The 21,311-nt window shown below is 44.9% G+C and overlaps 2 protein-coding genes across 4 annotated transcripts in view; both read left to right on the top strand.

Annotated features, from left to right (window-relative positions):
* The first annotated feature begins 8,480 nt into the window (after window positions 1-8,480).
* Window positions 8,481-21,311, top strand: part of LOC310644329 (interferon-inducible GTPase 5-like) — a 133,104-nt gene continuing 120,273 nt past the window's right edge. The window contains exons 1-3 of one of the 3 annotated variants that reach the window (XM_083369203.1): window positions 8,481-8,544; window positions 11,765-12,817; window positions 13,518-13,878. In XM_083369203.1, coding sequence (XP_083225329.1) covers window positions 11,792-12,817; window positions 13,518-13,577 — 1,086 coding nt within the window. In that variant the 5' untranslated portion in view covers window positions 8,481-8,544; window positions 11,765-11,791 and the 3' untranslated portion in view covers window positions 13,578-13,878. Of the gene's footprint in view, window positions 8,545-11,764; window positions 13,488-13,517; window positions 13,879-21,311 lie in introns of those variants that run through there. The other 2 variants (XR_014493272.1, XM_083369202.1) reach the window with 2 other exon arrangements.
* Window positions 14,181-21,311, top strand: part of LOC310644325 (interferon-inducible GTPase 5-like) — a 65,956-nt gene continuing 58,825 nt past the window's right edge. Inside the window, exon 1 of the mRNA XM_083369198.1 lies at window positions 14,181-14,239. The gene's annotated coding sequence lies outside the window, so the exon portion shown is untranslated. The remainder of the gene's footprint in view (window positions 14,240-21,311) is intronic.

The following is a 21,311-nucleotide window of genomic DNA, read 5'->3' on the forward strand; positions in this document are numbered from 1 at the left end:
CATTGACTTTACTGGTCCGAAGGTCACAGAAGGTGATCACGTGATTCCGGGACCCTGCAACTTTCATAAATACTGAGTCAGTTGCCAAGCGTCTGAATTTTGATCCTATGGCCACGGGAATCGGTCCTGTGAAAAATAGTCACATCACTTTTTTCAGGTCCCTTGTAACTTCGAACAGTCGCCAAGTGATGGTTGTAAGCTGAGGACTACATCTATTCCAAGGAAAGAAATCAATACACTAACAAGCTACCATTTTGTTTTCTGTTGCCCCATCTTCATTCTGGGATAACAAATGGTCTGATCTTTTCCAAGAGATGAATAGCAATTAACATTCTGGGCAGAATTATGCTAAGGAAGAGATTTGCTCAAAATGAAGATTTTTCCTTAACCTGCCAGCAGGAAATGAAAGGTTTATTTAACAGCATGGTATTATTCTGCTGGAATACACCTTTCCAAGCTTCTACTTGTTTACCTTTGTTATTTACCCAGCCATTATTCATGTTGAGTGCATAGATGCTTTGTTGGAGATTCAGCTAATAAAGAGAGGCAGTAATTTTTTAAAAATATTTGGGAGGGTTGGCTGTTTTCACGTAAGGGAATTTCCTGTTATATCATGTCTATTTGTAGGTTTTGCTGGGTGAGCAGAGTAGTGCTAAAGACACATGGTTTTACAAAAGAAATAGAACAGTGGTGAAAATCAAAAGGACAATAGCCACGCAGAGCAACTTGATATACTGTTCAAATACAGACTTGATTGCTGCTGGAACTGATTGTGAAGGAATGCCAAGGAAAAAGATGGAAGTGCTTTGAATAGCTTTTTATTCCTTTCTGTGACTGGTTAAACCTAAAAAAAAATCAAAGATTTAAAAAAACCATAGGCATGTATTCATCCCATCCTTTCAATGACTTACCATGCTAAATCTCTTCCACAGAAGGCAGGTGGCTAATAATAATAATAATAATAATAATAATAATAATAATAATAATAATAATAATAATAGTAGTAGTAGTAGTAGTAGTAGTAGTAGTAGTAGTAGTAGTAAATACTAGAGCATTATTTGAACACTGTTGGCATTGACAAAATCACCATCAGTCAATTGCAGAAGGCAGCTTTATTCGTAACAGTTGACATCCTATGATAATAGCTTTAACACTATCAAACGGCAACATCTGCCTATCCCAAGTCCTTGAGAAGAACTCTATAGTTGGATAAAAATGCCAACTCCAGTCTAAACATCTGGCTGACTGTGCAACAAACCATAATAATTGAATAATTGAAGGCCAACAGTGGCTAAATAACTCGTAGCTGTGACTTCACATTTTTGTGAACAGATAATACTTTACTGATTAATCTTTATTATAATTACAATTTTTTACAATGGCATGTCAATGGTGTACTGTATTGGAAGATCTGCAAGAAATTCCATTTGACTGCAAGCAGGAACTGATGGGAATCACTAAATAGATACAGTAACAGAAAATGAAGAGTATTTTGGAACTTTAAAATTAAAATAGACAAGACTTGGCCACATCACAAGCCAGACTTAACAAGAAAAAAAAATCTGCATAGTGGATTTCGCAATATCTGGAAACAGCAGAATAGAAGAGCAAAAACTGGGGAAAAAAATTATCACAAAATATAAAGACCTTCAAATAGAAATAAAATGATTGTGGCAAAAATAGCAAAGATAGTACCAATAGTAATTGGTGCTATGGGTGCAATTCTAAAATATCTGCATCCCTTGAACACAGTTGGCACTGACACAATCACCACCAGTCAATTGCAAAAGGCAGCTTTACTAGGAACAGCTTACATCAGTCCTTGGAAGTACTTGATAGGTGGATAAAAATGCCTATCCATTCTAAACATTTAGCTGATTATGCAACCAACTATAATGCTAATACTTTATAGATCAACCATTAGCAAATATCAGAGTACGAAATACAAAAGAACAGTAATAAGACCCTATGTTTGAAAGTACAATAAAGGGCATAAATAAAATAAAACAGAAATCGTATTTCTGTGCCACCACTACAATTTATACCAATCCGATCCACATGTGCACTTCTCAATTATTCTGTTTTGTTCAGATAAAAGGCCATATTATATGTAATTTTTGATCCACTGGAGAGAGGGGAATTGTAGAATATTTTTTTTTCTGACAAGATAGAAGCATTATAACTATGTGCATTGTGAGTTTTCCTATCATAAAATCTATATTTCATCTAATATAATTCAGCATTGCAAAATTTTGTTCTAGCCAAGAACTGAACTTGGTCTTTGAATGACATATTGGAGGCTCCTAGGCTATGAAATACATTTTTTTAAAAAAAAACCTATATTTTTTCTATTAAATTAGATTAAAACTAAAGCTATTAATGGGGGTTCCCCTCGGGTAATGGATTTAGTAATCCCTCCCCCCATCTGTCATATTAAAAAATGTAATCATATTTGCTCAGCACTGGAAAAATGAAGAAACACCATTGGATGAAGAGAGAATCAAGAAAATACTGGACTGTGGCTGAAATGGATAGGCTTACATTGAGAATCAAAGAAAAAGAAGACACAGAATATTTTCAAACATGGAATTTATTTTATCAGTGGCTGGAAAAACAGGATAGAGAGTAAGAACCTAACTTGTATTACTAAGCAAAACAAATCAATCCAGACAACCTGTTGCTCATTAAGCACTAATGAATTATAATAATAGAAAATTAATAAAATATTATAAAAAATGTCATCCTTATTCCTAAAAAAAACCCTCCCAATTTGCAGTAGTTTTTGGATCTGCATCCAAGGATTTAAAAGCTGATTTTTTAAAAAAATAAAAATAAAAAAATTGCTATGCCAATGATCATTTATGGGCTTTCAGGTCTGTCTTGTTCGGTTTGATTGCTGCATTTAGAATATTCTCGGTATCTTTCTTGACATCTGATGGAAGTTTCTTCAGGGTGAAGAAAGAGGAAATAAGTGAAATTACGACTGACAAGATGCAGCCAATGATGGGGAACTGTTTCCAATAGAAATATTCTACAATCATCACTGAGGATGCCAGAGAATCTGGCAGCTTTTGTAAAATCATTTTCTTTTTGGATTGGGAGGTCATAATGGATTTCAGATCTGGGAGGACCACTTTAATGAACTTAGCAAGTTCGGAGAGAGACGCATCATCCACACCAAATTGATGGCAGCACCAGGAACCAAACATTATCAAGATGACAAGGCCCCCTAAGAATGCAATTCCTGGGATGGGGATCCCAGCTATCAATCCAGAGAGAACGGTGAGAAACCAGCCTTTTCTTTTAATTTTGCCTACCTTTGCCTCCAAAACAGGAGAAAGGCTGACGAGAATCTTCTTCCACTGGAGATAGCTCTTCAAGCTTTCCCGTAGAGAGGGGAAATCAAAGCGCTTGGGCTCCTTGTTGGAAACCGCAAAGATCTGAGGTTCTTTCACTCCTTTATTTCTCAAAGTCTCCTTGAAGGAATCGGTCACCAGCAAGAGACTCTCCTCACCATCCTCAAATGGTTGTTGCTTCTTAGCTTCCTCCAGTTGCAGGTCTGCCTTAGTTTGAACCAGAGAAAACTCTTTGTCCATTTTGTGGATCTTAAGTGCAAGGTGCAAATGAGTCGCCTGGGAAATCTTGGGGTCTACAATGATGAAGTAATGGAAATTCTCTAAGTCTACCTCCTTGCTGTCGGCGTCTTCAGCCCGAAGTAGTTTTTTGTTCCATGTGATCTCTGAAAAATTGATCTGATGAAATTCTGCACTTGTGTGATCTGGGACGACTGTTTTTGTTGCCCTATCCACGGCATCTGCATCTGGCTCATCCAGATGTGGACTCTGCACGGTGTTAATGAAGGAGGACTTCCCAGTGTCTGGCTCGCCTATTACAGCAACGTCGAGTGGAAAATCTGCAAAAGACTCGCTTGGTTGGTCCAGAATTTGAGAGACGGCCTCAGTAAGTTTCCCTTCAGAAATAGCTGCCTCAATTTTTTCCCTACTTGAGGATCCAAATGTACCATAGTCATGCCCAGAACTACAAAAAGGAGGAAAGTGAGAAGGTTGTAAACCTCAACCATTTCTATTATTTGGAACAGAACCATTTGCAGGCGACTCAGAAGAGTTAAGATGGCGGCCACAATCACGCTGTCAAAGACTTGGCCGCTTTTTATATGCATTGCCTGGGCTAAGCCCGGTAAAAAAGGGGGCAGGGCTTTGATCACGTGATTGCTGTCGCCACCTTGACCTTCTGAACCTCTCCTGAGGATGGAGGCTCTTGGCTTTGTGATGTTATATAGGTCATGGTTGCCCAACCTTTTGGCTTGCCTGGGCCGCATTGAGTGAAGAGGAATTGTCTTGGGCTGTATATAATATATATAATGTAGTTAATGTATGTAAATATCAAACTTCCTTTATTTTTAAATATTTTTCATTATCTTGTGGGGCAACGTTACTAGCTGACCAGGGCTGCATGTGACCCATGGACACACCTATTATGGATTATCCTGACTTTGTATGTAACCTTTAAAATGTTTGGTAGCTTCTTAAGGAAAATGTACTATAGTAAAAATATTGTACTGTATATGCATTAATACAATATTAACATCTCTCTCTCTCTCTCTCTCTCTCTCTCTCTCTCTCTCTCTCTCTCTCTCTCTCATCTATCTAATGAACTGTCTACATCTGTCTATCCATCTCTGCCTTCAATCTTCCTCTCCTTTCTCTTTCTATTTTCACTCTCTCTATATCATCTCTCCATCATCTCTCTATTTATCAACTCTCTCTCTTTATTATCTATCTATCTATCTATCTATCTATCTATCTATCTATCTATCTATCTATCTATCTATCTATCTATCTACCTACCTACCTACCTACCTATCTATCTACTATGGTCCTTCAATCAATCAATCATTTATTTAAGTATCTATTGTTTATTTATAACCACTGAGCTCAAACAATTGAAAATTTGGGACACACAACAACTGACTAATAATGTAGTTAAAAACAACAACAAACATTAATAGGCAGTTGGGAGCCTAAATGCCTATTGCGCCACTCCAGGTGGGAATTTCTATCAACCTGGCCAAAGGAAGCTCTATAAGTAAGCAAGCAAGTCTGGAAATAACTAAAAAACTCAGAGTTATACTTTACCTGCTCCCAGGTAGATTATTCTGGTCATTTTCAGCCATGGTCTTTTTTCTTTTCTTTTCCTTCTGCTCTTTTTCTTTGCTTTCTTTTCTGCCTTCTATCCAAAGTGTTGTCTTCTTTCTCCTTTCTCAGTTCAAGCTGTTTCTGCAGAAATTAAAAGGGCAGCCAGAGCCAGAGACAATACAAGGAGGTTCTTTTGTTTGATGAGAGATTGTACAAGTACCATTAAAGCATTATTTGTCCATTGGAAAACTGAAACATTTTTTCCCCCACTGAAATGCCATCAGATCCGAACAGATTACATTTGTGTATGACTTGTTTTCTCTCCAAGGATGCTCAGAAAACCCTCACGATTCCTCAGGCACCTGAGGAGAACCATTTTAATAGGCCCATCATCTTTGCTAAGATCTAGAGTGCCTACAACTTGAAACAAAAAAAAATGATCCAACACAAGAAAAGAGAGATAGCCATGTCTTCTGTTTCTAGGTCAAGAATCACCAGCTCTGAATCGGAGCTAAAATTACCTGGGTCAAGCCCATGGGTTACATGGAACCCATGGGATCCTATGTAAAATTGGACCCAATTCCAAGATGTGAAGTCTCTCAAAACCAGAAGGCTTATGGAAGCCCCCCACAACCAGCTCTGAGAACTTGAGGTCCACTGCAGTGATACACACCAGCCACAGCCCAGGTTTCTCCGCATACTCCAGATTTACACACACTTACATACCTACCTCCAGGGCACACTTACTGGTCACTGATGGGGTGTCCCAAACGGTCTCAACTACAAATACTCTCCAGTCCTCGCATCTTGGCTGATGTAAGACTTCAACTCTGGATGGGCAGGTTTCTTGGTGTTTTTTTTTCTTCTTCTGAAATTACCAAGAAAGTCTTGCAAGATTGTCTGTGTGTGTGTGTGTGTGTGTGTGTGTGTGTGTGTGTGTGAAGAGAGATACCTGAGCTCTTGCACAAAGCTGTGATAACTAAAAACAGTTGATAATCTTTACCCAATAGAACATTTGGTTACTCAAGTCTTCCTTTCTCCACCTCTATTTTTTCCTTTCATTTCTCAACTTCCCTCTTTCTTATATAAAGAGATATATCACAATTGTACACTGCCAGAGTCACCTTGTGTGAAATGGACAGATATGTAAATACCAATAGCACTTAGACTTATATATCACCCCATAGTGCTTTACAGCACACATTGAGCAGTATACAATGTCAGCATATTGCCCCCAACAATCTGGGTCCTCATTTTATGTGACTAATAAGTGAATAAGTCAATAAAATATGTGTTTTCCTTTGTCCTTTTACTCCAAGCTGTTATACATTTCCATAGCAACAACATCAGTCTTTCTGAATCACATTCCTTTTCTCTTTCCCCCATTTTGTAATTTTACCATTTTGACTTCTCCATTGTTAATTTTTATTTTAAATCTGGTCCATTCTCTTGATTTTTTACTCTGTTTTGCCTCACTGACTGATATGGAACTTATAGATCAGTGTTTCTCAACCTTGGCCACTTCCAGATGTGTGGACTTCAACACCCAGAATTCCCCAGTCAGCAAGCCTGCCCGGGGAATTCTGGGAACTGAAGTCCACCCATCCTAATTTGGCTACGGTTGAGAAACACTTTAATATAGACCAATCTGTCAGTTGAGAATTCCTCCAGATACCCATTTTTCTAGTCTGAAATTTGCTTCATCATATGTTTATATTTGGGAATATTAAGAATTTGCATTAAAATCTATCTATATTGTTCAAATTTCTGTTCACATGTAGTGCTCAAAGACAAACCTAAGAGCTACCCTATGTAGTTTAATATCTTGCATTCTATTGCTTCATATTCTGTCACAGACATTTCTTAAGTATGCAAATTACTTTCTTGTTTCTCCTGATATTTCCATATAATAAAGTGGCTGGGGCGGGGCGGGCACCATGGCTCAGTGGTTAAAGACACTGCCCTTGTCAACTGGAAAGTTGACAACCTGGGTTTAAGACCCGAGCTCCGTGCAATGGAGTGAGCTCCGATTACCTGCCCCAGCTTCTACCAGTCAAATGGTTCAAAAACATGCAAATACAAGTTGTTAAATAGGTACCACTTCAGTAGGATGGTAACAGCATTCCATGCACCTCAGCATACAGTCATCCTGGCCACATGACCACAGAAATGTCTACGGACAATGTTGGCTCTCTTCGTTAGGAAACAGAGATGGGCACTGCCCCTAGAGCTGGATGTGACTGGACAGAGGCAAACTTGACCTTTGACTTTTAAAGTGGCTCTACAAAAATAACAGTTGGAAGGGACTTTGAAGGTCTTCCAAACCACCCCCTGGTCAGGCAGGAGACCCTATCCCACTGGTTAATTGTTCTAACTGTCAGGAGAAACTTCCTGACAGTTAGAACAATTAACCAGTGGAACAACCTGCCTCCAGAGGTGGTGAATGCTCCAACACTGGAGGTTTTTAAGAAGAGACTGGACAGCCATTTGCCTGAAATGGTATAGGGTTTCCTGCCTGAGCAGGGGGTTGGACTAGATGACCTCCAAGGTCCCTTCCAACTTTATATTATTATTATTATTATTATTATTATTATTATTATTATTATTATTATTATTATTATTATTATTATTATTATTATTTCAGAATGATGGTTGCTCAATCTCTTCTTAAAAACCTCCAGTGATAGAGCACACATAACTTCAGAAGGGAAGCCATTCAGCTGCTTAATTATTTTGTTAGGAAATTTCTCCTTAGTTCTAGATTGCTTCTCTTCTTGATTATTTTCTATCCATCTCTTCTTGTTCTGGAGGCTCTACCTCCATTGCTTATGGCCTCTGTGCTGGGATCCCTAACTACAGACTGAGGCAGACAAACCACTTTCCTTGCTCATTTTTACACCTATCCTCTCTCCATCTCCCACTGTTAAAGCCTCTGCTCCTTTATGGTCCTTGGAGTCGTCAAACAGCCCTCCCTCTTTATGTACCCAACCTTGCCAGGGAATTAGGGGTTTTGAAGTTTTTCCAAAATCTGGGGAATGGTGCGTTGAAGTCCTGGGGAAGGCTGTGGCAGTTAAAGTCCATACATCTGAAAAGTTTGGTTTCGTTTTTTGCAGGAACCCGAAAGTTAAGGCACTCCAAAGCTACTTTCATTTCCTTGAAAGAAAATAGTTGGGATCAGCAGGAAACTGGGACTCTGATAGGCTGAGCGGCTTGTGATAGGAAATGGGAGGAATATTTTATTATTTGTGGAGCACAATGCACACAGCACTTAAGGGTTCACTATTTAAAGGGATTCAGTCCTACTGTCTGAGGACTCTGGAGGCATCGGAAAGAGACCAGTCCCAACCTGCATGGACATCTTTGAGAATTAGTCCTTTTATTAAATCAAGTAAGGATTTGTGTACACCCTTCCCCACTTCCCCTGTCTAGGTTTAGATATTGTATATTTCATATTGTTTGTTTTTTAAACTCTATTATCTTTGCAGGTTCTGTTGATCTTCCTATAAAGCAGCCTTAGAGACCATTTTCTTTTTCACTAAAGAATGTGTGCCTGCCTTGTGCCTAGGAATCTGTGAATGGCTAAAGATGCTTCAGGGTTAAGGATATACATGCACCCTTCCCCCCTCATTTCTGGAGCCAACGGTTGTGTGGGTGGCTCTGGGGAATAAGTTGGAGAAGCATTTAATGATGCCTTCTTTGGGTTTACATTGGACTTTTTGAGTATAGTTAATAACTGGCCTGCATTATGTTTGTGCCAATGATTTTATCAATAAGAAAGAAAGACAATAGAATATGCACCAAAGGGGGAAAAATAGAGCTGGGGATGTCAAGAAGAGGGGTTGGCTTTCTCTGTCTGGGGAGGAGAACATCTGGAAAGCTTCTCCCACTCCTGACTGCTTTTTCCTCCCCTCTCCCCTGCCCCACATTGGCCTAGGCCAGAGGTAGGCAACCTTGGCTCTTTTATGACTCATGGACTTCAACTCCCAGAATTCCTCAGCCAGCCATGCTGATGGGAAAGGAAGAGGTTTCCAAGCTGAGCCATGCTGGCTCAGGAATTCTGGGAGTGGAAGTCCATGAGTCATAAAAGAGCCAAGGTTGCCTACCCCCCCCCCCGGCCTAGGCAAATTGGTGCTGCAATTATTAAAGGCACCAATTGTAATGGGAGACACAGCAATGACATGCAGTAGAGGGAACTGTCAGGTACAAGGCAGGTTACTCCAGGGCAGAGATGTGGGTGGAGCAATAAGGTCAGAAGAGACCCTTCCTAGTTTTTGGCAAAAACTGACCAGGAAGGGAAGTATCTCTTGGGACGTTCGCAGTCGGTGTTGGCAGGGGGGCAGAGGTCGACCGCGAGGTCTCTCATTTGTGGAGTTCCTCAGGGGTCGGTCCTCTCGCCTCTCCTGTTCAACATCTATATGAAGCCGCTGGGTGAGATCATTCGTGGCTTTGGAGTTGGGTATCATCAGTACGCTGATGATACCCAACTTTTCTTTTCGACCCCAAACCACCCCAGTGATGCCCTCGACGTGATGTCCCGTTGCCTGGAGGCGGTTCGGGTCTGGATGGGGAGGAACAGACTCCAGCTCAACCCCGACAAGACTGAGTGGCTTTGCATATCTTCATCCCGGGTTTATTCGGACATTCCACCTCTAACTATGGGGGGTGAATTATTACCCCCCGTAGATAGGGCTCGCAACTTGGGGGTCCTCCTAGATTCACGGCTCACCTTGGAAGATCATATAGGAGCCGTGACTAGGGGGGCCTTTGCACAGGTTCGCCTGGTGCGTCAGTTGCGGCCCTATCTTAGCCGGGATGATCTGTGCACGGTCACTCATGCGCTCGTGTCCTCTCGCCTGGACTACTGCAACGCTCTCTACATGGGGCTGCCCTTGAGGACCACTCGGAAGCTCCAACTGGTACAGAATGCAGCCGCGAGAGTGGTGTTGGGAGTCTCCCGATACTCCCACGTTACACCTCTGCTCCGTGAGCTGCATTGGTTGCCAGTTGTCTTCCGGGTGAGATTCAAGGTACTGGTAACGGTATTCAAAGCACTCCATGGCATGGGGCCGGAGTACCTCAGGGAACATCTGCTGCCGGCATCAAGCTCCCTGCGCCCTGTGCGTTCCCACAGAGAGGGCCTCCTCAGGGTGCCACCGATCAGAGAATGTCGATTGGTGGCCCCCAGGGGGAGATCCTTCTCTGTGGGCGCTCCGGAGCTGTGGAATCAGCTACCGGTAGAGCTCCGGATGGCGCCCGATCTTCGCTCCTTTCGCCGCGATCTCAAGACATTTTTGTTTGTACAAGCCGGCCTAGCCTGAGGGGGAGTGTTGGGGTTGTTTTATTTTTGTTTTTAATTTTTCTGGGGGTTTTTAGCGTTGTATCATATTGTTTTTAACTAGGGCAATTGTTTAATCTGTTTTTAATGTTTGTATTGGTTATTTTATTCTGCCCTGTGAACCGCCCTGAGTCCTCAGGGAGAAGGGCGGTATATAAATGTTATTAAATTAAATTAAATTAAAATTTTCAGATCTGCAAGAATGATTTCGGCTTTAGGATTTAGACCAGATAGGAGACATGAGCAGATGAGCTAATTCTCCATTAGAATTTAGATCCTGCTTGTGAATTGTCCCCCATCTCCATAGCAGTCTCTTGAAGGTTTACAATCTAGAAGCATTATTTGCAAATTGACCACAACAATATGGGTCCTCATTTTACCAACCTTTGAAAGGATGTAAAGCTGAGTCAACCTTGAGCCCGTCAGGATTGAACTGCTGGCGGTGGGAATGCAGAGTTTGCTTGCAATGCTGCATTCTAATCACTGGGGCACCACGGCTTTGGAAGGATTTAAGACCTTTAGGATTTCAACCAGACTGGAAACATGATCAGATGGCTTATGCTACTTTATTGTAAGGTTACATTAACAGAATTTTTCAAATCTGAAAGTAATTCATATCCCTTCACAGAGGAAGGGAACGTCAGAAAGAAACTTAAACCGATTCCTCCTTATTTGTCTTGGGTGCAAGAGGGTGGTGATTGGTTGAAATAATCATCAGGTTTCCAAAATTTGGAAACTAGAGCTTTGTAGGCAGGAGGGATAAGCAGAGAAGATGTGGTATTGTTCACTTTCATTTTCTTTCAAAAGTCACCCTCCCTCCCTGGTTATTATTCTTTTTTTAAAAATTGAGTGTGTAGCATCAAGTAATTTTCACCTTCTACTGACCACATAGATAGATCTTCTCCTTGGCAGTCTATACCTAAACCATTCTTTCATGACTCCTAAATGGTGCACTCATTGCCACTGTATATGAGTCCTTGTTCTTAACTGTTGATCATCCTCTTCTTCTCTTCCCTTCTACTCTTCCCAGCATCAGAGCCTTCTGCAAAGAGTTGGGTCTTCACATCATACAGTATGTCCAAAGTAGGCTAATTTGAGTCTGGACATTTGAGCCTCAGTGAAAACTCTGGGTTGATTCATTTGATGATACATTGGTTTGTTTTCTTGGTTGTCCACGGTATTCTCCGGGGTCTTCTCCAACCCCACCCCCCAAAAAACGTTCAAAGTGCCTGGCATAGCTGAGAAGGATCACAATGTCTTTCTTCCTTTCCAGATAATCTGCACAGAACAAAGAACAACTATGGGCAATAAAATTACAAGGGACTCTGTATGGGGACAATTTGAAGAAATCAGGAAAGATTTGAATCAAGGCAGCATTCACGAAATGGCGGTGGATTACCAAAAACATTTACAGGAAATGCAAAATCTGCCCCTTAATATTGCAGTTACTGGGCAGGCAGGGGCTGGTAAATCCTCCTTTGTCAATGCTATCCGGGGTGTAAGGGATGATGATGATGAGGCAGCTAAAGTTGGGCCAGTAGAACAAACCATGGAGCCAGAGGCATATCCCCACCCCGTTTTTCCAAATATTATAATATGGGACCTTCCAGGGATCGGAACATCTAGGTTTAAAGCAGCAGAATATCTGCAGAAAGTCCAGTTTCAAAGATATGATGCCTTTATTATTGTTACGTCTCTTCGTGTTACTGAAAATGATGCTTTGCTGGCCAAGGAAATTCAAAGAATGAGGAAGAAGTTTTACTGTGTGTGTAGCAAAATAGATGCCAATATCAACAGTGAAAAGAGGGAAAACAATTTAATCAAGGAGAAAACCCTGGCAACTATAAGGGAATACTGTGAAGAAAATTTGATAAGGGCAGGTGGACTTTCCGCAAGAGTATTTCTGATCTCCAATTGGAAGACAGACGAGTATGACTTCCCTCTCCTGCAAAAGACCATGGCTGCTGAACTTCCTTACTACAAGAAGCATATTTCAACAAAGTCTGCACAGTTTTTCTCAGAAAATGAACTGAGAAGGAAAAAAGCTGAAATAATATCATATATAAAGAAGTTAGCGTTGGTCTCTTGTGTTTGTGGAGCAGTGTCTGTTCCAGGTCTCTCTATACTTTGTGATATTCCAATATTACTGGATGGTTTGAAATGTATCTGCAATGCATTTGGTCTAGATGAAAATTCACTCCATTTGCTGGCACTTTACACCGGAAAAGAATTTGAAGAGTTGAAGTCAGCTATCAAGAAAACCCCATTAGCCAACACAATCAACACAGAATTGTTATTTTCTCTATTGATGAAGTCATCTCTTTGGGTAAATATGTCGACTGTGGAAGTGGCTTTAACTTTTGTACCTGTTGTTGGTTCTCTGTTTGGTGGAGTGAGTTCATATGCTGTCACGTATCATTTTCTGAGCACGTTTCTTGATGATGCTGTGGAAGACGTCCGCAATCTTCGAGCAAAGATTCTTGAGTGATCAGAGTCCCAGGGAAAGATCCCAGGCACCCCGAAACACCATTTGAAGGAGACCGTCGAGCATTTCATCCAAATGAAAGCAGGGGGAAGAAAATAATAATATGCTTCAAAGCCTTATTAGAACTATCTTTTTGCTTGCTCGTTTCAATAATTCTGTGCTTGAAGTATGTGCTTGATCACCCTAAGGGCAAATAAGGATCCCTGCCTGCAGATATTTCTATGCGAAATAGGAAATTAAATTATTATATATATTTTGTTTGGGGGATGCTTTCCTTATTTTCTCTCTTTTATTTTATTTCTATTTTTAACAATAATAAATAATAAAATAGTGGAGATTTTCCTATGAAGTTACCAAATTCATAATACTTTTTTAAACATGATGAAAACTACTCAATGTATTTTACTTGGAATATCTAATTTTATACTCAGCATTAATTGTATAACTTCAGTGATTATCTGTTTATCCATATATTTGGGGGATGGGGGAAATGTGTGTCTTCTTTAAATAAAAAAAATTGTAAAGAAAGCTTCTTATACAGGACTTGGCTAATGAAACTGAAGGAGCAACCTCTAGAAGCTGCTGGAAGCTACTGGACTAAATTGGGATTTATTTACTGAAATATTTATCATCCCAATTACAAACTGAGCAACAAATGGTTGATGGGGCTGTGAACAAATATGTCTGGATGTCCCTTGGCTGAGGACAGGAGATGTGAGGACTCTCTCAAAGCAGACAAAATAAGCTCAAATGAAAGAGAATCTCTGTAGCTCAAGGTTGAGCTGTGGAGGCTTAGATGCTCTGTCAACTTACTGGCTTGCTTGAAGAAGATTCATTGCCCAACCAGGTAACATGATCACACAATCACTGCTGCAAACCTACATGGTTTGATCAAGATCTCTCAAAATCTGGGGAATGGTGCGTTGAAGTCCTGGGGAAGGCTGTGGCAGTTAAAGTCCATACATCTGAAAAGTTTGGTTTTGTTTTTGCAGGAACCCGAAAGTTAAGGCACTCCAAAGCTACTTTCATTTCCTTTAAAAGAAATTATTGACATCAGCCAGAAACTGGGTCTCTGATAGGCTGAGCGGCTTGTGATAGGAAATGGGAGGAATATTTTATTATTTGTGGGGCGCAATGCACACAGCACTTAAGGGTTCACTATATAAAGGGATTCAGCCCTTCTCTCTGAGGTGTCTGGAGACATCGGAAAGAGACCAGTCCCAACCTGCGTGGACATCTTTGAGAATTACTCCTTTTATTAAAGCAAGTAAGGATTTGTGTACACCCTTCCCCTGTCTAGGTTTAGATATTGTATATTTTGTATTGGTGTTTTTTTAAATTCTATTATCTTTGCAGGTTCTGTTGATCTTCCTATAAAGCAGCCTTAGAGACCATTTTCTTTTTTACTAAAGAATGTGTGCCTGCCTTGTGCCTAGGAATCTGTGAATGGCTAAAGATGCTTCAGGGTTAAGGAAATACATGCACCCTTCCCCTCTCATTTCTGGAGCCAACGGTTGTGTGGGTGGCTCTGGGGAATAAGTTGGAGAAGCATTTAATGATGCCTTCTTTGGGTTTACATTGGACTTTTTGGGTATAGTTAATAACTGGCCTGCATTACGTTTGTGCCAATGATTTTATCAATAAGAAAGAAAGACAATAGAATATGCACAAAAGGGGAAAAAATAGAGCTGGGGATTTAGAGTGATGTCAAGAAGAGGGCTTTGGCTTTGTCTGTCGGGGGGGGGGGAGAGAACATCTGGAAAGCTTCTCCCACTCCTGACTGCTTTTTCCTCCCCTCTCCCCTGCCCCACATTGGCCTAGGCCAGGGATAGGCAACCTTGGCTCTTTTATGACTCATGGACTTCAACTCCCAGAATTCCTGAGCCAGCCATGCTGAGGGGAAAGGGAAAGGTTTCCAAGCTCAGCCATGCTGGATCAAGAATTCTGGGAGTTGAAGTCCACAAGTCATAAAAGAGCCAAAGTTGCCTACCCCCGGCCTAGGCAAATTGGTGCTGCAATTATTAAAGACACCCATTGTAATGGGAGACACAGCAATGACATGCAGTAGAGGGAACTGTCAGGTACAATGCAGGTTACTCCAGGGCAGAGATGTGGGTGGAGCAATAAGGTCAGAAGAGACCCTTCTTAGTTTTTGGCAAAAACTGACCAGGAAGGGAAGTATTTTCAGGTCTGCAAGAATGATTTTGGCTTTAGGATTTAGACCAGATAGGAGACATGAGCAGATGAGCTAATTCTCTATTACAATTTAGATCCTGTGTCATGGTTCCGACAGATGAAACTCGTCAAAGAATTTCGAGGCATTGTTTACCTTAAAGAATCTTTATTCGAGTAGCATAGCATCGGCATGTACATGGTCGAATCCAAAATCTGAATTCCCCTCCCCTGAACACATGTTATCAATGCACAATTTACTCCTCTAATTAAGAGCCATAAATCACATTCTCCAATTAGTTTGAAATGCAGGCTCTCCCTCCAGTTCTCCAGCCCACCAATTCTTATCATCTCTTATCATCTCTTATTAGTAGTGAATCATTCACTACTAGGATATTGTTATGTCTAACTAATTCCCATACACATTCTTCCTCCCCCCCAGTATATATATACTGTATAAAAGGTAAAGGTTCCCCCGCACATGTGTGCTAGTCGTTTCCAACCCTAGTCGTTTCCAACCCATCTCCGTTTCAAAGTCGAAGAGCCAGCGCTTGTACGAGGACGTCTCCGTGGTCATGTGGCCGGCATGACTAGATGCCAAAGGCACACAGAACACTGTTACCTTCCCACCATGGTGGTCCATATTTTAATAGTTGCATTTTTACATACTTTTGAACATCTAGGTTGGCAGAAGCTGCGACGAGTAACAGGCGTATATATATGTATATATATATTTGTTGTTGTTAGCTGCGAAGTCGTAGGAAATAAAATTATATATATATATATATATATATATATATATATATATATATATATATATATATATATATATATATATACTGCGTATCTATCTATCTATACTGTATGTATGTATGTGTTCTGAACCAGCCCTCTTCTGGCCTTGTAGTAAGGCAAACCCCTATTCAGAAAGAAGAGACTGGAGAGCGTCCAAGGCTAAAAGGCATCTGCCAAGATTTAATTACGCAGTTAACAAAAACACAAGAGCTTGTCTTCTCAAGCGGAAAAGTTGCTTTCAGCAACCAGCCCCTCCCCAAACACTCCTTTTATAGAGAGCTCAGGGCATGGTCTCCCTGTGCTTCCTCCCGAGGAGTCCCACAGCCTTTCTTTGTTTGTTCCTGCTCGACTGCCTCCTGCGTCGGGCGTCCTTGAACAGGGCCAGCTGTGGGTCATCTTCCTCCGCACTCTCGGGCTCACGCAGCTGAGAAGAGGTCCCCGGCTGAGGGCTCTGCAAAGCCTCCAAACCATCATCAGCCGGTTCGTTTCCCTCCCCCTCATCTGAGTCATCCGATACATCGGAGCCGGCTGTCGGACCCACAGGCTGGCCCTGAGTCACAACACTATCTCGCACCGCAGGGCCCTTCCCCTGGGTCTGCCGATCCGGATGCGGTCGGGATGGGAACTGTTCGTGAAAAGCAGTCACCAACGCAGGGGCATGAACGGCGGTCGCGTCTTCCCATGTGAAGTCCTCTGGCCCGTACCCTTTCCACTCGATCAGGTACTGGAAGCGACCTTTCAGCCAGCGGGAATCCCTGATGCTGGCGACCTCGTACTCGGGGGTGCTGTCGCCATCACGAGGTCCTGATGGGGGAGGTTCCGCTTGGCGAAGTGGACAAGCCGGTTGTTCGGGGACCAACAAGGACCGATGGAAGACGGGGTGCACGCGCAGGGAACGTGGCAGAGTTAAACGATAGGCGACCGGGTTGATGACGGCCTCGACTGGGAACGGTCCAAGGTAACGGTGGTCCAGCTTCCTCACCGGCCGAGTGGATGGTAGGTTCCTGGTGGACAGCCAGACCCGATCCCCCACCGATAATGGAGGCGTATCCCTTCTCGACCGATCGGCGAACCTCTTGTAGTCGGCCTTGGCCTTCTCCAGCTGCCGTCGCACCAACCGATGGATCGCCTGTAATTCCGCCATGAATTCGTTCGCTGCCGGCTCCGGTGAGTCCACGGGAGAAAGGGGGAAAAACCTGGGGTGATAACCCACGTTGGCCAAGAACGGTGTCATCTGCGTGGAGGTGTGCTGCGAGTTGTTAAAGGCAAACTCGGCTATGGCCAAATAGTCCACCCAATTGTCCTGCTGCAGGTTAACGTAGCAGCGCAGATACTGCTCTAAGATGCCGATGACCTTCTCGGTACCCCCGTCGGTCTGAGGATGATGCGCGGACGAGAGGCAAACCTTAATGTCCAACGCCCGCATCAACTCCTGCCAGAAGCGGGCTGTAAACTGGGCCCCCCTATCGGAGACGACCCTATCGGGAAGGCCGTGCAGCCGGAACACCTGTTGGATGAACATGCGACTAGTGGCGCGAGCTGACGGTAAGCCGCGACAGGGGATGAAGTGCGCCATCTTGGTCAACATGTCCACCACCACAAACACTGTCGTGAAGCCGGAGGATGGGGGTAGATCCGTCAGAAAGTCCATGGACACAGCCCCCCAGGGTCTCTTGGGCGTTGGCAAAGGCTGCAGTAAACCAGGCGGGGCCCCTGTCGCTGACTTGGCCTGCCTGCATGGGACGCAGGAGGTGACATAAGACTGGACATCGTGTCGGACTCGGGGCCACCAGAAGGTACGGGAGACCAGGTTCAGAGTCTTGAACAGGCCAAAATGCCCCGCAGCCGGGTTATCATGACACTGGCTGAGGACGAGTCCCCTGAGTGGCCCTCCCGGAACATAGAGCCGGTCACGATAATACAGGAGTCCATCCGTGACCGACCAAGGCGAATCTGGCCCCACCTCTTCCTTCCGCTGAGCCACCCACGCCTCCTGCTGCTGCGCCTCCCGGATCCGAGCCCGTATATCCACCAGCTCCCGCACCGCAGCAAAAGACTCGACGGGGATCACTGTCCTGGGCGGAAGCTTGTCTTCCACTCGGGTGTACTCGGGCTTCCTGGACAGAGCATCCGCTCTCTGGTTGTGCCCGCTTGGTATGTACCGCACCCGGAAGTCAAACCTCGCAAAGAAGAGGGACCACCGGATCTGGCGTTGGTTCAAATTCCGAGTGGTCTGCAGGCTTTCCAGATTCTTGTGGTCCGTCCGGACCTCGATTTGATGCCGCGCCCCCTCCAGATGATGCCTCCAAGCCTCGAACGCCGCCTTGATGGCCAGCAGCTCCTTCTCCCAGATGGTATAGTTACGCTCCGAGGGATTCAATTTCCGGGAGTGATACGCGCAAGGGAAAAGGGTACCGCTGGGCGTCGTTGCCTGGAGTAACACGGCCCCAATGGCAATGTCGGAGGCGTCCGCCTCCACGACAAACGGCCGTTGCGGGTCAGGATGCTTCAAGATGGGCTCCTTCATGAAGGCATCCTTCAAAGCCTGGAACGCCTGTTGTTCGGGGGCGTTCCACTGGAACCGAGTCTTCTTCTGCAGGAGCCGAGTGAGGGGGGCTGTCAAGGCAGCAAAGCCAGGGATGAATGTTCGATAGTAGTTGGCGAATCCAAGAAGTCGCTGAACATCCTTCACGCGACGCGGGGGTTGCCAACTCTGCAACGACTCAACTTTACTCGGTTCCATGGCGATGCCCTCAGGAGAAATGCGGTGACCCAAGAAATCGATGGTCACCTGGTAGAACTGGCACTTCTCCAACTTGGCAAACAGCCGATGTTTCCGGAGGCGCTGCAGGACCTGACGGAGATGCTGATGATGCACTTCACGCGATGGGGAGTAAATCAGGATGTCGTCCAGGTAAATCACGACAAACTGGTCCAACAGATCTCGAAAGATGTCGTTCATAAAATGCTGAAACACAGTGGGGGCGTTGGTCAGGCCAAACGGCATCACCGTGTACTCGAAATGTCCATAGCGAGTACCAAACGCCGTCTTCCACTCATCACCCGGCCGAACCCTGACGAGGTTGTAAGCTCCACGCAGGTCCAGTTTTGTGAAAATCTTAGCCTCCCGGAGTCGGTCCAAGAGCTCGGGGATGAGGGGCAGCGGGTAGCGGTTACGCACCGTGATGGCGTTGAGTTTCCGGTAGTCACAGCAGAGCCGTAACTCGCCCGACTTCTTTTTGACGAAGAGCACGGGCGCAGACACTGGCGAGGACGAGGGCCGGATGAAACCACGAGCCAAATTCTTTGTCAGGAAGTCCCGCAATGCAGCCAACTCGGGCTCCAACATGGAGTACAAACGCCCCACTGGGAGAGGCGCATCAGGGACTAGATCAATGGAGCAGTCGTAGGGCCTGTGCGGGGGCAATTGGTCCGCCTCTGACTCGCTGAACACGTCAGCAAAGTCGGACAGTTCGGGAGGCAAGGAAACCCCTGGGGAACCCTCCACCTGGCCGGCACAGATATGGCGGGTGTGGTCCACGCACTGCAAACTTGGGAAGGTGACCAAGTTCTGAGACCAATAGATCTGTGGATCATGCGCCCGGAGCCACGCCAGACCCAAGACCACGGGGAAGTGCAGTTCCGAAGTGATGTAGAACTGAATGGCCTCCACATGAGTACTGATGGCCATACACACGGGTTGCGTGGCGGCCGTAATAGGCCCGGACAGGAGCACTCGACCATCGATGGTCTCCACAAGCATGGGCGGATCCACCGGACACTGGGGAACAGCCCATTTGGCCACGAAGGCCGAGTCCATAAAGTTAGTGGTAGCCCCAGAGTCAATTAAGGCATGGACCGGAATCCCCTCTGGCTTGCCAGGAAGGATCAGACGTGCCTCCAAAATCAAATGCCGTGGAGGTTCACAGGCACCGTCGGAACGGCGTCGCTCGGCGTGGTCGTTGTGGGTCGCCCGATCTATCACACTGTCTAGATCGGGCTCGGGCCGTTTCCCGACAGCAAAGTAGAAGACTTTCTCGGGGCAGGCTTGGTCACTGATGCCCGCTGACGCTTCTTCGGGCAAGAAGCAGCCAAATGTCCAGGGTCCCCACAGTAAAAACACAACCCCCCCGATCGTCGTCTGTCCATTTCCGTCACCGATAGACGGGACCTGGCGGCACCCAGCTCCATTGGCTCCTCCCTCTGGACTGGGGGCTCACGCACAACAGGGGCGGCAGGGGTCTGTGGGGTGGCACGGCGACTCTTTCGCTGCTGCAGCCGGGCATCGATCCGCAGACAAAGATGGATCAGCCCATTCAGATCTGAGGGAATGTCCACGCGGGCCAGCTCATCCAACATCTCCTCTGACAAGCCATCCTGAAAGGCATCCACGAGCGCAGCCTCATTCCAGGCGGAATCCTGGCTAAGCAGCCGGAAATCGCTGATATAGGCCTGTAGGGGGCGCTGACCCTGCCTCAAAGCTTTCAGGCGTCGGGTGGCAGTCTGCGCCTTAATCGGGTCCTCGTACATGAGGCGCATATGGTCACAAAACCCCCCCAAAGTTATCCAACAAAGGGCTAGGCTGTGCCAACAGAGGCGTGCCCCAACGAGCTGCATCTCCTGACAGAAGGCTCAACACGAATCCCACCTTATCTCGGTCAGTGGGGAAATCAGCTGCTCTCACGCTGATAAAAAGCTGGCATTGTCCCAAGAAGGCAGGAAACAGTTCTGGAGTACCAGCAAATTTATCCAGCATAGCTATCTGACATTTCCTCCTGGGTGGGGGTGCAGCATGTACCTGAGCTTGCAGTTGAGCCACCTGAGCTGCCAGCAAAGTGAGTTGCTGGGTGAGCTGGGCATTCTCGGCAAGAAGCTGCTCCATTGTAGTAATAAGGGGTGGGTGGCTGAAAGCAAACTGTTCTGAACCAGCCCTCTTCTGGCCTTGTAGTAAGGCAAACCCCTATTCAGAAAGAAGAGACTGGAGAGCGTCCAAGGCTAAAAGGCATCTGCCAAGATTTAATTACGCAGTTAACAAAAACACAAGAGCTTGTCTTCTCAAGCGGAAAAGTTGCTTTCAGCAACCAGCCCCTCCCCAAACACTCCTTTTATAGAGAGCTCAGGGCGTGGTCTCCCTGTGCCTCCTCCCGAGGAGTCCCACAGCCTTTCTTTGTTTGTTCCTGCTCGACTGCCTCCTGCGTCGGGCGTCCTTGAACAGGGCCAGCTGTGGGTCATCTTCCTCCGCACTCTCGGGCTCACGCAGCTGAGAAGAGGTCCCCGGCTGAGGGCTCTGCAAAGCCTCCAAACCATCATCAGCCGGTTCGTTTCCCTCCCCCTCATCTGAGTCATCCGATACATCGGAGCCGGCTGT

This window comes from Vipera ursinii (assembly GCF_947247035.1).
Source record: "Vipera ursinii genome assembly, chromosome: 9".
NCBI lineage: Eukaryota > Metazoa > Chordata > Lepidosauria > Squamata > Viperidae > Vipera > Vipera ursinii.